The sequence below is a fragment of the Oncorhynchus tshawytscha genome, linkage group LG05, assembly GCF_018296145.1.
Source record: "Oncorhynchus tshawytscha isolate Ot180627B linkage group LG05, Otsh_v2.0, whole genome shotgun sequence".
Taxonomy (NCBI): Eukaryota; Metazoa; Chordata; class Actinopteri; order Salmoniformes; family Salmonidae; genus Oncorhynchus; species Oncorhynchus tshawytscha.
In genome coordinates, this window is record NC_056433.1 from 37,250,772 (window position 1) to 37,265,326 (window position 14,555).

Sequence of the window (14,555 nt, forward strand, 5' to 3'; positions counted from 1 at the left end):
ATGAGCAAGTGTCCACATAATGTAGGTTATGCTTGTAAAAATAAGGGGTCAATAAGTAATTCCTGAATCGGTGTAAGCTGGGGGCAAATGTAACAAGGTGCCACCAAGATACCATCCCTCACTTGGTGGTACCTTGTTACATTTGCCCCCAGCTTACAACGATTCAATAATTACTCATTGGAAACCAGTAAAAACTATCTTCAACTCAGTATTTTGAACATTTTGTCTCATGTATATTGAATTGTTTGCTAGAGTCAAATATGACTGTAGCTGACTTGTGTCTTCTGTGTGTGTGTTTTAAGGTGGGACAGAGTCGGGTATGACGGTAACTGATGTGTGGTGCTACATGTCTCTATTGGACAATTGGAACCTGGTGTCTCGTATGACGGTGCCTCGCTGCAGACACAACAGTCTGGTGTACGACGGGAAACTCTATACCATTGGAGGACTGGGAGTGTCAGGAAACCTGAACCATGTAGAGAGGTAAGAGACACTGACACACTTGAACACTTGTACAGTATATGCTACTATATGTGCCTATTGAGTGGAAACGACTGATTTAAGTGGCTTAAGCTTGTAATGCTGCTAGTGTAGCAGCAAAGGAAGCTATGCTATGCTAACGAAACACGTTTGTAAAGTGCTCTGGGCTGGGAGCAGAGCGAGAAGACGAATATCCATTGTGACACAGACTAAAGTACTATTCTATTAAAGTAGGACATTTTATGTAGGCTATACTTATACTGAAGTTATTTTAGTGTCTTATATGTTACGAGGTCACATCGACTTTTACTTTTTCAATAGAGCTCCTTATGTATTGATGTCCTTGGGCAGAAGGGTGGGTATTGTATGTATGTCCCTGTGTGTGCAACTGTCTCGAGCTGTAGAAAAACGTTCAACTTGAAGGACGGTTAACGTCAAACTCAATTATTAGTGGTAAAAATCCATTTATGATCGGAAATAAACTCCTCCTTTCACGGCAGTCTAACAATGAGACTGGAAACCTCTGAGGCGATATGAAAGGCAGTGGTGAAATGGCTTCATCTTCAGCTGCTCTCAACACAGTCTCACACTCACACACACACAACTGGGGTAAAATGGCTTCATCTTTTGCTGCTCTCAGCCGTGGCTGGGAAGATTAAACTGAGCAATCAAAAGAACATAACAGAACGTATTACAACAGGCCACCGCTGCTCATTACAGAATGGAGTGGCTCTCCCAAGCCCCTCTCTCTCTCTCTCAATGTGGCAGAATACACACACACACACAGACACACACACACACTGAAGCTGTTCTCTCTCCGTGTAACAGCAGTCTCTCAAATGGATTCATCTAATTTGATATGTCCCCATAACACTGCCATGCTGTGTCATTAAGACTGTGTCTGGCTGGAATACTGAGCTCTGTAATGGAAACACGTTTGATTCCTCTGCCTCGAGTCGCAGCTCGTAATTGCAGACCTAACATTGTCCCCAGGCTAGAGTTGCTGGCACGTAGAGCCTGGTAACAGTGTAGGACTGTTTGGGACTTAGGGGGTGTGGATTTACTGAGTGACATGATAATCAATTCAAATTCTGAGCGAATCACACCAACTATGAGACGTTGCTCCAAATCGTGGCGGAAAAGTGTTTCTGTTGCACCACGGAGTAATAATTCCCCAGAACCCGAGGTAGAAGGAACATATAGCCGTTCATGCTAATTGGTAGCTAGCGTAACTCTGTTAGCCATCCTGTAACACTGTACATGAATGTGTTCAGATAGAAAAAGAAAAGACATGCAGTCAATGGCAGTTTGATAATGTATGTTGTGGTTGTGCAGGACACTATCCCATTAAAAAGTACAAGCGCAGTCTTTTTCGCCCCAATGGCAATGATGCGGAATGCTACAACTACTGTAAGGCACTAGAGGAGATTGTTAGACCCATCTCTGTGGGAGATGGCTTGCCACTGGCAGTTTGCGAAAAGTGTCAAACTCTTCTTAGAAGATACTACAAAAGGCAGCTGTGAATTGGCGAGAAATGGCAGATTATTTAGAGAAAGATAGAGAGTAGATAGACTCATGGAATATCCACGATGGACAAGCTAACCTACTTCTCTTCGTTGCACACAAACACAAAAAAAACATAATTGCCCCCCCACAACACCCCTGGGTGCAGCACACTTAGGGGAGGATCTAAGGGGTGCTGTAAATGCTGATGGACTGAGAGACCAGACAATTAAAACTGCCGGTTGTTTCGGCCGTTCTGAGGCACTCTGAAACCAGACGTTTCGACGGAGCGAGAGCCGGTTGGTTGGGTGGGCGAGATTATTGCAGACCTTAGCAGTGCATCTAGGCATTTGCAGCCGAACAAAGCTGCGGTGTTTTAATGACGATGCTCAGAAACCCTCAGCCAGTCTCAATTATCAACAATTGTCAGTCAGCCTGAAACAGTCAAAAAGATCTGTTGCTTCGTTACTGGGGATGAATGGAGAAGGCAGAGGTGGAGAGTCAGCTAAGAGTAAGGGGTTGAACAGTGAACAGAGTGGAGTGAACTACTAATGGTCTTTCCTAAACAGCAGGAGACTCAATCTGTGCATAATGTCGCAGGGTTGAGGAACATACGAAAAGTTACTTCAGTGCTGTGTCTTGTCTTATCTGAGTGGTTGAAGTGTGTGTGTGTGTGTGTGTGTGTGTGTGTGTGTGTGTGTGTGTGTCCATGCTGCGTGGCTTACCGGTTGTAATTGCTCCCCAGGTAGCCGAGAGCTCCTTGTCTGAAGGATATTTATACTCCCGGCGTCACATACACACACAAACTCAGCAATTTACACACCCGGTGTCGTTAAGCCATTTATAGTCATTTCCTTCCAGTATGGCTGGGCCAGCTAAGCATATGGATTTCTCATCAAAACATGACAGGACTTGAACCGTTGCTCTCTAAAGACTTCTCACTGCCGTCTCACAGTCGGTCTCTCATTTGCTATCTAGCATATGAACATATGGTGGTAGAGTAGGTCTGTCTGTTGGTGGCCATCCGTCATTAAAATGGATAGAAACTGCCACACGCTGCGCTTGCAAAGTACGGTCCAGTGCATTTTGCAAACAGCTCCAGGGTTGGGGTCAATTCCATTTCAATTCCAGCCCATTCAGGAAGTAAACTGAAATCCCAATTCCAATTATATTCAACACTTTTCAATTTAAGAAAATGTGGGAATTGGAATTTGGTTTACTTTGTGGAATTGACCCCAACAGTGGTCAGCTCTCCATCCATTGACCATATTTTGGTTCTTCCCAGCATTATTGTGTAGGATGGCGTTTTGCGCAGTTTGGTTGAGTTGTCGTCAGTGGTCTGTCTTGTCTACCTACTGTATCTGTATCTGTTTGATGTAGTGTTGTGTGATTTTATATAGTGGTGTGTGTGAGTGGCTGGTTTAGTATGCTGTATGCTCTACCAGCCCTAGCAGCCCTAGCAGCAGACTAACTGGGCCTCTGCCCTGATGCTCTGCAGCCAGAGTTGATTTGCTCCACTCAGACACTGATTGGCATGCCTGATTGAGGTTTGTTTACAGGCCTGTCTCCCAGTGTGAGTGTGAGTGTGTATGTGTGTCCATGCATGCGTGTGTGTGTCTCTACCCATCTCATTTGTCAGTCAAGACCTTAGCACCCAACCTCGGCGCCTCCACCCGCCCTGCCTCCTAATTTGTAGCCCCCCGGGCGTCCATCTTGCTCTTGGTTTCACGGCTCCTAACCGTGAAATTCTCCTACGTTCATGATGTCCTCAATCAGTCTGTCTCAGGGCCGCTGCCCTTTTTTTATACCAGCTCAGCAGGAAACCACAGCAACAGTCTACTGTATCTGCGTCACTCACATCATATGTATTCTACACACCCCTCTCAATAGACTAGGAATGACGCTAGTCAGTAGGAGCCGAAGACCTAAGAAGAAGTTGACAAGGTGTCTGCAACAGATAATAATCTTGAGAAAACCAAAATACATTCTCTGGGAGTGTTTAGGGTCCGACCTTATTTTTCACCTAGTCAAGGCAGGTCCCTATAAGATGGATGACAAAAATATTCAGCACGCAGTACAACCTTAGATACCTGATTGTGAGTTACAACAGCACTATGTAGTGCACCAGCACGTTGAACTGCTAGGTAACCTTATTGCTGCGTTTGAATACTCATGATTTAATGACTTGTCAATCCCAGATGGGTTTTGTTTTATTAATGGAGCACAATGTACAGGCAGACAGCCACGTTCCTTTGCCAGTTTATATTGAATGAAGATTATTAGATAGCAACATGTACTTAATAGGTACCTAGTCAGTTGTCCAACTGAATGTATTCAACTGAAATGTGTCTGAAATGTGTCTTCTGCATTTAAGCCTACTCTTAAGCCTAGGTGCGGGAGGCTGCCTTAATCGCCTTCGACGTCTTTGGCGCCCGGGGAACAGAGGGTTAAACGGCAGATTTTTACCTTGTCAGCGCGGGGATTCGATCCAGCAATCTTCCGGTTACTGGCCCAATGCTACACACAGTGATACGGTGTGTAGTTTAACAAGCCTAGTGTTCTCTTAAGTCTAGACTCTAGTACAGGGTTTTCCAATCTCGTCCTCAGGGACCACCAGTCCAGTCATTGCACATGTTCGTTCTATTCCACCACAACGACAACTGATTCAACTTGTCAACTGATCGTCATTGCTTTTGATGAGGTGAATCAGGTGTTCTATATAGAGAACAACATCCCTGAGGGACTGGTAAAGAAGTGGAGATGGTTTTGTTACTAGGCTGCATTAGAAATGTCTCTTCCCTGTAAAGTGTTGGAATGTTTTTTTTTTTTTGTGCTTTTGTTTTGTTCCATTGCTGTGCTGCCCAGTGAGTTTCAATTCCATTCTGATGAGGTGAATTTCACTTTCTCCGTGTGTGTGTGTGTGTGTGTGTGTGTGTGTGTGTGTGTGTGTGTGTGTGTGTGTGTGAAGGTTAAACTTTCTTGGCCTTTCACAGAGGTAAATGTATCTTTTCACAACATTTCATATTCATACCCCTTGACTTATTCCACATTGTTGTTACAGCCTGAATTCAAAATGGATTATAAGTAGATTTGTTTTACCCATCTACACACAATATCCCATAATGACAAAGTGAAAGCATGTTTGTAGATTTTTCACATCCCTGAGTAGGTCTCAAAGAGCTTTCCACACCTGGATTTTGCAACATTTGCCCATTATTTCAAGTTCTAACCTAAATGGCTCCCAATCAAATATAAAAATGCACTGTCATGTTAACAAACAACATATCTATTTGTATTTAACTACACAAGTCAGTTAAAGAACAAATTCTTATTTACAATGACGACCTACCCCGACCAAACATTAACCCGGACGACGCTGGGACATCGAACCAGGGTCTGTGGTAACGCCGCGAGCACCAAGATGCCGCTGCGCCACTCGGGACCCACCCTAAAAACAGGCCAGGTCAAAGGAAAATGGACAATATGGAAAGGACCATCACAACTGTTGTCCAGGAGTTTCACCCCACTGTTTCAAGTTTGTATCCGTCAATTTGTTTGACATGCTGGTCACGTTGAAAGAAATAACACCTCTGCATTTCCCGCAGTGTAAACACATTGCCAATAGGCTCACCATAACTCCTCGTGAAGTTGGGTAGCTTATACGAATAAAGCCTGCTTAACAAATCGTGGGCCTCCCACACGGATGGGCATTCATAAAAATGAATGATTTTGTCCGGTCTGGACCAACGTTGCTTGGCCCAAACATAGACCCTATACATTGTCATTTTAACTTTCATTCAGAACCAAAAATGAGCCTGATTTCAACGTCTAGAAAATGCGTGTTTTCAACATTCGGAAAAGATGCCTTTTCAACATCCTGGAAAATATGTATTTAAAACGTACGGAAATACGTATTTTCATCTTTCACTCAGAACCTAACTTCAACTTCTGGAAAATAGGTATTTTGGATGTCTTTTTAATATTGTTACGGGCACTATTTTCGTTTTTCAGGGTAGATTAATGATGGGAAGAAATTCTAAAAAATATTTTTTAGAATAAGGCTGTAATGTAGCAAAATGTGGAAAAAGGGATGGGGTCTGAATACTTTCTGAATACGCTGTATGTTGTGTAGTGGTCGACCTTGCCCCGCTCTGGCCTTCTGTCTTGTCACAATAAAAATGTCTAACTTTTCTTCTCCGAAAAACGGTTGTTGCAAACTTCTACAGTAGGTGTTTCTTTTCAGGCCCAGTCTCCAGCATTGGACGAATGAGCACTGTGTAATAATCAACCTTTGTATCAATTCATATTAAATGTAAATTGCAACGATTTTTAAATGTTTTCCCCTCTTCCATCCTCTACCCACACTCTATTCCAGAGAGGACAGTGCATTATAGTCCATATCTTTATCGTGTCTCTACAGTGTGTGTTCAAACTCAGTGAGATACTCACACATTCAGCTAGACACACACACACACACCGTTTGGAAAAGGTATTCAAGGGCATTCAGCCGCCAGTCAGACCGAGAGAAAGGACATTGTGTGTGCACGTGTGTGGTAGTGTGCGTGCTTACATTCTTGTGTACGTCCGTCCTTGAATGTGTGTGTTTGATCCCTATGGTCCATTGAGGAAAAGAGTGTTAGACTGTTCACGCCTGTCTCGGTCTCATCTGTCTCTCCTCTATAGAAGGCCCAGTCTCCACTCAGTGTAGTTGTATAGAAGCTCTACTCAGCCTGGCTGTATAGAGTGGTTGTGACAGTAATCGGCTCCATTGTCTGCCTGCTAGAGGAAGCTGTCAAGCCATTGTGAAAGATACGCCCCCACTTATTTATCCCATTCTACACACACACACACAAGCTCCCATTCACCTCTAGACACACCGTTGCCCTGCAAACACATACAGGTATGCATGATACATACACTCACAGATACACACACACACACTCTTCCATTTAAACACTTATACATGCACACACTTACACCGTTCATACACTGGCATGGGCACACACCCTCCTTTGCTGACAGCACCCATGTAGCACTGAGAAAAACTGCTGCACTGCAAACCAAACCCCTCCAGCCTCTTTCCCCTGTCTCCTTTTCCTAATGTGGCATGTTGATGAGCTGTTTGCCTGTGCCTGTGTTTCGGCTTGGTGCTGGGAGGGGGTGCAGCCCTCTGTAGCCCAACGGCAGAGCTCCGTGATGAGGTAAAGTTAGTTCCAGACCCCTGCTGTGGAGGTCCCCCTACAGAGCTAATCCTCAACTCCCCAGGATTAACAACTTCACAACCCTGTCCCCTACTGTGCAGTCAAGGCTCTGCCTTACCGCCTTCCTGCTAATCCCCCCCCCCCCCATTTCTTTCCACTCGCTCCCCTACTTTTTACACTCCACTTTCCCACTCAGCCCCTTCCTCGCTGTTTATTTTCTTCCACTCCCAAAACACATTCTTGCTCCATCTACCTTTTGCCCTAACCTTGTACTCTTTCTGCCCTCTTCTTCCTTCTTCCCCTTCCTCTCTCCTCTCCTTCTTCCCCCTCCTCTCACCTCTCCTTATTCCCCCTCCTCTCTCCTCTCCTTCTTACCCCTCCTCTCTCTCTCTTACCCCTCTCCTTCTTACCCCTCCTCTCTCCTCTCCTTCTTACCCTTCCTTCTTCCTTCTTACCCCTCCTCCTCCCCTCCTCTCTCTCTCCTTCTTACCCCTCCTCTCTCCTCTCCTTCTTACCCCTCCTCTCTCCTCTCCTTCTCCCCTTCTTCCCCCTTCTTACCCCTCCTCTCCTCTCCTTCTTACCCTCCTCTCTCCTCTCCTTCTTACCCTCCTCTCTCCTCTCCTTCTTACCCCTCCTCTCTCCTCTCCTTCTTACCCCTCCTCTCTCCTCTCCTTCTTACCCCTCCTCTCTCCTCTCCTTCTTTCTCTCCTCTCTCTCTCTCTCTGCTGTATAAATGGGTATGAAGGCCAATTCAGCTGAAAGCCCCTTCATCCTTCACTAATTATCAACCTCTCCTCTCTCTGTCTGTATTTCCCCTCTACCCCGGATGTATGGATGTGTTTGTGACCGTAGGGTGTGTGTGTGTGTGTGTGTGTGTGTGTGTGTGTGTGAGTAAGTGTTTGACCTTAGGCTGTGCTTTGCCAGCTCTGTGGGGTGGCTATATGCGTCTCTGATTTAGTCTCCGGCGCCGGGAGGGAGGAAGAACGTCCCAAAAAGTGTAAGAATCATCCTTCTTTCTCTCCTCATCTCTTCCTTCATCTCTCTCTCTCTCCATCTTTTCGTTGATCTTTTTACCTCTCTCGCACCCCTCTTCCTTCATCTCTCTCTTACATACTATTGAGCTGTTGTAGTATACCTGATGGCTATATTAAAGCCAGATCATCTGAGTTATCCCTGACACACCAGCTTCCTCTTTCACAAGGAGGGCCTGAGGTGTGTGTGTGTGTGTGTGTGTGTGTGTGTGTGTGTGTGTGTGTGTGTGAAGGCCTGAGGTTTGTGTAGGAGGGGATGATAAAACGGGGATGTCTGGGGAGGCCTGCACCGTCCCTCGTGGGGTTCCAGGCGACATCCAGAGATATAGGCATGGCTGAGATGGGTGGGTTAGGCCTCGGCCTGGGGAGAGTATTAGTGGAGGGGAGAGGGTGAGTGGAGATGAGACAGGGAGGTAATGGGTATGTGTGTGCTTGTGTTTTACCAGGCTAATAAACGACTAGCAGCCGGTTTTGGGTGATTTCCAGGTTTTACCAGCAGACTAATCATTTCTGTCTCTCTCCTCCACCTCCCTCTCTCCCCCCCTCTTCCCACCTCCCTCTCTCCCCCTCTTCCCACCTTCCTCTTTCCCCCCCCCTCTTCCCACCTCCCTCTCTCTCCCCTCTTCCCACCTCCCTCTCTCCTCTCCACCCTCTTTCCACCTCCCTCTCTCCTATCCTCTTAGCATTCTACAGATCATTACAAACATCTCAGGGCTGTAAAGAAAGTAGAAAAGGAAAGAAGAGAAAGACCAGACTGACAGGAAGAAAGATAGAGACATTAAGCTACAGCTCACACTTCTATGCTAAAGACAAATTGTTGTTCAATATTTAGTTTATCAATAGATTATTGTGTTTCTATCTCCTGCCTTGGTATAGGCTCTGCGATTTAAATAGGCTATGATGTCGCATTCCTATCGCACAGCAACATGTCTTCTGGTCGGATTAAACGAAAATAGAACTGTTTGGCCATAATGACCATCGTTATGTATGGAGGAAAATGGGGATGCTTGCAAGCCGAAGAACACCATCCCAACCGTGAAGCATGGGGGTGGCAGTATCATGTTGTGGGGGTGCTTTGCTGCAGGAGGGACTGGTGTACTTCAGAAAATAGATGGCATCATGAGGATGGAAAACTATGGGGATATATTGAAGCAACATCTCAAGACATCAGTCGGGAAGTTAAAGCTTGGTCTCAAATGGGTCTTTGAAATGGACAATGACCCCAAGCATACTTCCAAAGTTGTGGCAAAATGGCAACAAAGTCAAGGTATTGGAGTGGCCATCACAAAGCCCTGACCTCAATCCCATAGAACAATTGTGGGCAGAACTGATAAAGCGTGTGTGAGCAAGGAGGCCTACAAACCTGACTCGGGTAGACCAACTCTGTCAGGAGGAATGGGCCAAAATTCACCCAACTTATTGTGGGAAGCTTGTGGAAGGCTACCCGAAACGTTTGACCCAAGTTAAAGGAATAATATTTAGTCAAAGCTAACTATTAGAGAAATATTCTGGTATTTTTGTTGTGTGTGCAAATAGAATCATCTTTTCATATTCATATCAGTATTTACTGTCTGCCTGTTATCTTCAATATGTTTCACAATATTATTCAGTACATGTCATTTTACAGGTATTATGAGCATATAAGCAATTAACACATTCATTTACATACAGTACCAGTCAAAAGTTTGAAAACACCTTTTAATTTTTACTATTTTCTAAATTGTAGAATAAGAGTGAGGGCGTCAAAACTATGAAATAACACATATAGAATCGTGTAGTAACCAAAAAAGTGTTAAACTAATCAAAATATATTTTATACTTGAGAAAGTAGCCACCCTTTGGCTTGATGACAGCTTTTGTATTTCTATGGCAGTATTTTTCAACCAAGCCGCACTGCTTCTTAACACAGCGCGCATCCAACTCGGAAGCCAGCCGCACCAGTGTGTCGGAGGAAACACCGTACGCCTAGCGACCTGGTCAGCGTGCACTGCGCCCAGCCCGCCACAGGAGTTGCTGGTGCGTGATGAGACAAGGATATCCCTACCGGCCAAGCCCTCCCTAACCCGGACAACGCTAGGCCAATTATGCGTCGCCCCAAGGACCTCCCGGTCGAGGCCGGCTGCGACAGAGCCTGGGCTCAAACCCAGAACCCAGACCACTGCGCCACCCGGGAGGCCCAAGAGTCAGTATTTTTTACAGTTATTACAGTGACCACAATCATTTGGTTGGCCAATTACCTTTATTCAACATTCCATAACCATCACAGCCCTTAGATGCAGCCATTTGCTGTTAGTGAGGAGAGCAAATCTATACATTTTATTTTTGAAATCTAAAATAATCAGACATAGGAATCTATGGGTTCATATTCCTAACGTAGCCATACAACAAATTACCACGTGCATCTCCTGCTTAATTGGGCCTATAGTAGCCTAGTAAATAGATCAACTATGCATTTCAAGTTTTGCTGTATGCAAACTGGTTTACAGCCTACAGGTTAATTTCACAGGTGACCAGACAGTTGATCTTCTACTTTGAAGTACAGTTGAAGTCAGAAGTTTACATACACCTTAGCCAACTACACTTTTTCTCAGTTTTTCATAATTCCTGACATTTAATCCTAGTAAAAAATTCCCTGTCTTATGTCAGTTAGGATCACCACTTTGTTTTAAGAATGCGAAATGTCAGAATAATAGTAGAGAATTATTTATTTCAGCTTTTATTTCTTTCATCACATTCCCAGTGGGTCAGAAGTTTACATATACTCAATTAGTATTGGTAGCATTGCCTTTAAATTGTTTAATGGGTAGAGCATATTTCCTAAAATTATGAAATAAACTTTTTTATAATTTCATCGTTCTTAAATAATGTTTTAGAGCTCAACAACATTTTACAGTCTTATAATTTCCCATTTTATACACGATGCTGAAAATGTGTGCTTAGGTTCGGTTTTGCTAACGTTCACTTCCTGGTTTTCGACCATCTTTGAATGTGTGTTTTTTTTTTTAAATACAGGACTCCGACAATGAAAACCACATGATCATTTTACTCAATGGCATTGGTTGAGATGATAAAATATGCCAAACAAAATGATTGTTTAATTTAAAATTGGTTGTCAAAATTAGCTCAACTGCCTAGTTGAGTTGCCAGTTAAAGGGTTAAGAGTTCGTATTACCACTGAAAAGGACTCAACCACATAAATGCCCAGCTGTCCCGTCTTCAGTCAGCTGATGTTTATTTTATTTTCATCTATGTTTTTTATCTTCATCCATGACCTTTAGTTATATGGTAATAGTGCCGGCCTAGCTGCATCTTGTTTGCCATTTGCACAAAATGCTTACTTTTCTGCTTGCAATACAATACTTCAACCACTAGAAAATGTGTGTTCGCACAAAGGACATTCTCAAGTTCAGTTTTTATAAATGTCAACTTTTGCTGGAAATCTGTCCCTAGCAGGTTTTGGGGAATATTTTGTACACGTGTGTGTTCTCATCTAGTGTGTGTGTGTGTGTGTGTGTGTGTGTGCGGATTGAGAATAAGTAATTGGTGTGTGACCTACAGTGATTTTGCATGTCCTACTTGACGCCCACATCCAATTAAACTGGCATACTCTCTCTCTCTCACACACACACACACACACACACACACACACACACACACACACTTTGTCTCCAGTCCTCTCTTGACTGTTTCAAGGTGCCCTCTCAACAGTCTCAAATGAGTGTTATGGTTGGCGGAGGATGCCAGAGTAACAGCAAGGGTCTGGAGTGTGCTGTCCCCCCCTACACACAGATATGGACAGACTGCGGTTTACAGGGCAGCTTGTATTATGGGTAAATCTGGGAGGGCCAGTGTAGACAGTCCGGCATTAGATGGTGACAGGGCTTGTGTGTGTGTGTGAGTGTGAGTCCAGGGCTGTCTCCAGCCTTTTGGGGGCCCTAAGCAACATTTGGTTGGGGGGCCCCCCACCTTGTGCAAAAAAAAAACATTTTAGTGGCCTCGTTCTTGACCTTAGAGAGAAAAATGTACACTGAAAAAAAATCTAAACGCAACATGTAAAGTGTTGGTCCCATGTTTCACGAGCTGAAATAAAAAATTCCCTGATATTTTCCATATGCACAAAAAGCTTATTTCTCTCAAATGTGCACAAATTAGTTTACATCCCTATTAGTGAATATTTCTCCTTTGCCAATATAATCCATCCACCTGACAGGTCTGGCATATCAAGAAGCTGCTTAAACAACATGCTCATTACACAGGTGCACCTTGTGCTGAGGACAAAAAAAGGCCACTTTAAAATGTGCAGGTTTGTCACCCAACAAAATGCTACAGATGTCTCAAGTTTTGAGGGAGCGTGCAATTGGCATGCTGACTGCAGGAATGTCCACCAGAGATGTTGCCAGATAATGTAATGTTCGTTTCTCTACCATAAACTGCCTCCAAAGTTGTTTTAGAGAATTTAGTAGTATGTCCAACGGGCCTCACAACCTCAGACCACATGTAACCATGCCAGCCCAGGGCCTCCACATCCAGCTTCTTGAAACACATGGGAAACTCAAGGATTGTCTGGGGGGGTGCCTTGGATTATTTTGGTCTGTAATAAAGCCCTTTTGTGGAGAAAAACAAATTCTGATTGGCTGGGCCTGGCTCCCCAGCCCAGTCATGTGAAATCCGTAGATTAGGGCCAAATACATTTAATTGACTGATTTCCTTATATGAACTGTAACTCAGTAAAATCTTTGAAATTGTTGGAAGTTGTGTTTATGGTTTTGTTCAGTATAGTTTTAAAGTTCATTTCCTGCAATTCTACACATTTTACCATGGGGCGGAAAGAAAAATGTTGCCATTTGTTCCCCATGAAGTGGAGATACATTTTCTTAGTAATTTCCTGCAATGACTAATATGTTCATGTTAATATGATATCTGAATGACTCAATGGGGCCCCTGGGCACATGCCCTGCATGCCCGGTTGGTATTTGGCCATGGTTACTACAAGTTTATACACTTGTACATTTGGTACACCTTCCTAATATTTGGTTGCAACAAACCCCTCCACCCTTTCGCCCTCAGAACAGCCTCAATTCGTCGGGGCATGGACTCTCCAAGGTGTCCAATGCTTCCCACAGTTGTGCCAAGATGGCTGGATGTCCTTTGGATGGTGGACCATTCTTGAAACACACGGGAAACTGTTGAGTGTGAAAAACCCAGCAGCGTTGCAGTTCTTGACACACTCAAACCGGTGCGCCTGGCACTTCCCAACACATCCCGTTCAAAGGCACTTGAATCTTTTGTCTTGCCCATTCACCCTCTGAATGGCACAATTACACAATCCATGTCTCAATTGTGTCCAGGCTTGAAAAGTATTATTTGACACGTCTCCTCCCCTTCATCTACACTGATTTGAAGTGGATTTAACAATCAGGGATCATAGCTTTCACCTGGATTCACCTGGTCATTCTACAGTACCAGTCAAAGATGTAGACACACCTACTCATTCCAGGGTTTTTCTTTACTTTTACGATTTTCTACATTGTAGAATAATAGTGGAGACATCAAAACTATGAAATGACACATATGGAATCATGTAGTAACCAAAAAAGTGTTGTAAACAAATATTTTATATTTGAGGTTCTTCAAAGTGGCCACCCTTTACCTTGATGACAGCTTTGCACACTCTTGGCATTCTCTCAACCAGTTTCTGACTCTTAAGTGACTCGATCAGAAGAACAGGAGGAGGGGAAAACACATCCAAGATAGTGATATGACACCCGTCCGTTTTAGGTACCTGCCTGATGTATTGGAAATAAATATTACCTACTGAATAGACTCTCAGCAATAGGGCTACTGCTATTTTTTTGATCCTGTTGGCTTTGATTACATGACTGAAGTTTCTGCTACGAAGCAGAATGCATTTTCTTGTCCAAGTAAACCAAGGTCACTATAAATTGTGAATCATGGATGGGGATACCAACTCAGTAGCCTAGTGGTTAGTGTCCGCACTAATATAGGAAGGTTAGGAGTTCGATCCCCGGACTCAATCTCTGCTTAACACTAAGAAAGATTGGTGGCAAAGGCACTGCGATGGGACTAGCGTCCTGTCCAGGGGGTGTACTTGTACATCAAGCTGCCTCACGCTACAGAAACAGGCTAGAGGCTCCTGCTCCTATGAGATGTTCCGAAGGTTACTTAGCACAATACTAACTTATTTACAGAGCCTAACACATCTGTCTGTCTCACATACACACACAGACACACGCGCATGCACGGACAGACACACGCGCATGCACGGACAGACACGCGCATGCACGGACAGACACACGCGCATGCACGGACAGACACACGG

At 44.2% G+C, this 14,555-nt stretch overlaps 1 protein-coding gene across 3 annotated transcripts in view; it reads left to right on the forward strand.

Annotated features, from left to right (window-relative positions):
* Positions 1–14,555, forward strand: part of LOC112232943 (kelch-like protein 29) — a 361,010-nt gene that overhangs the window by 313,597 nt on the left and 32,858 nt on the right. For all 3 annotated transcript variants that reach the window (XM_042321862.1, XM_042321863.1, XM_042321864.1), the window contains one exon: positions 303–483. In XM_042321862.1, coding sequence (XP_042177796.1) covers positions 303–483 — 181 coding nt within the window. The remainder of the gene's footprint in view (positions 1–302; positions 484–14,555) is intronic.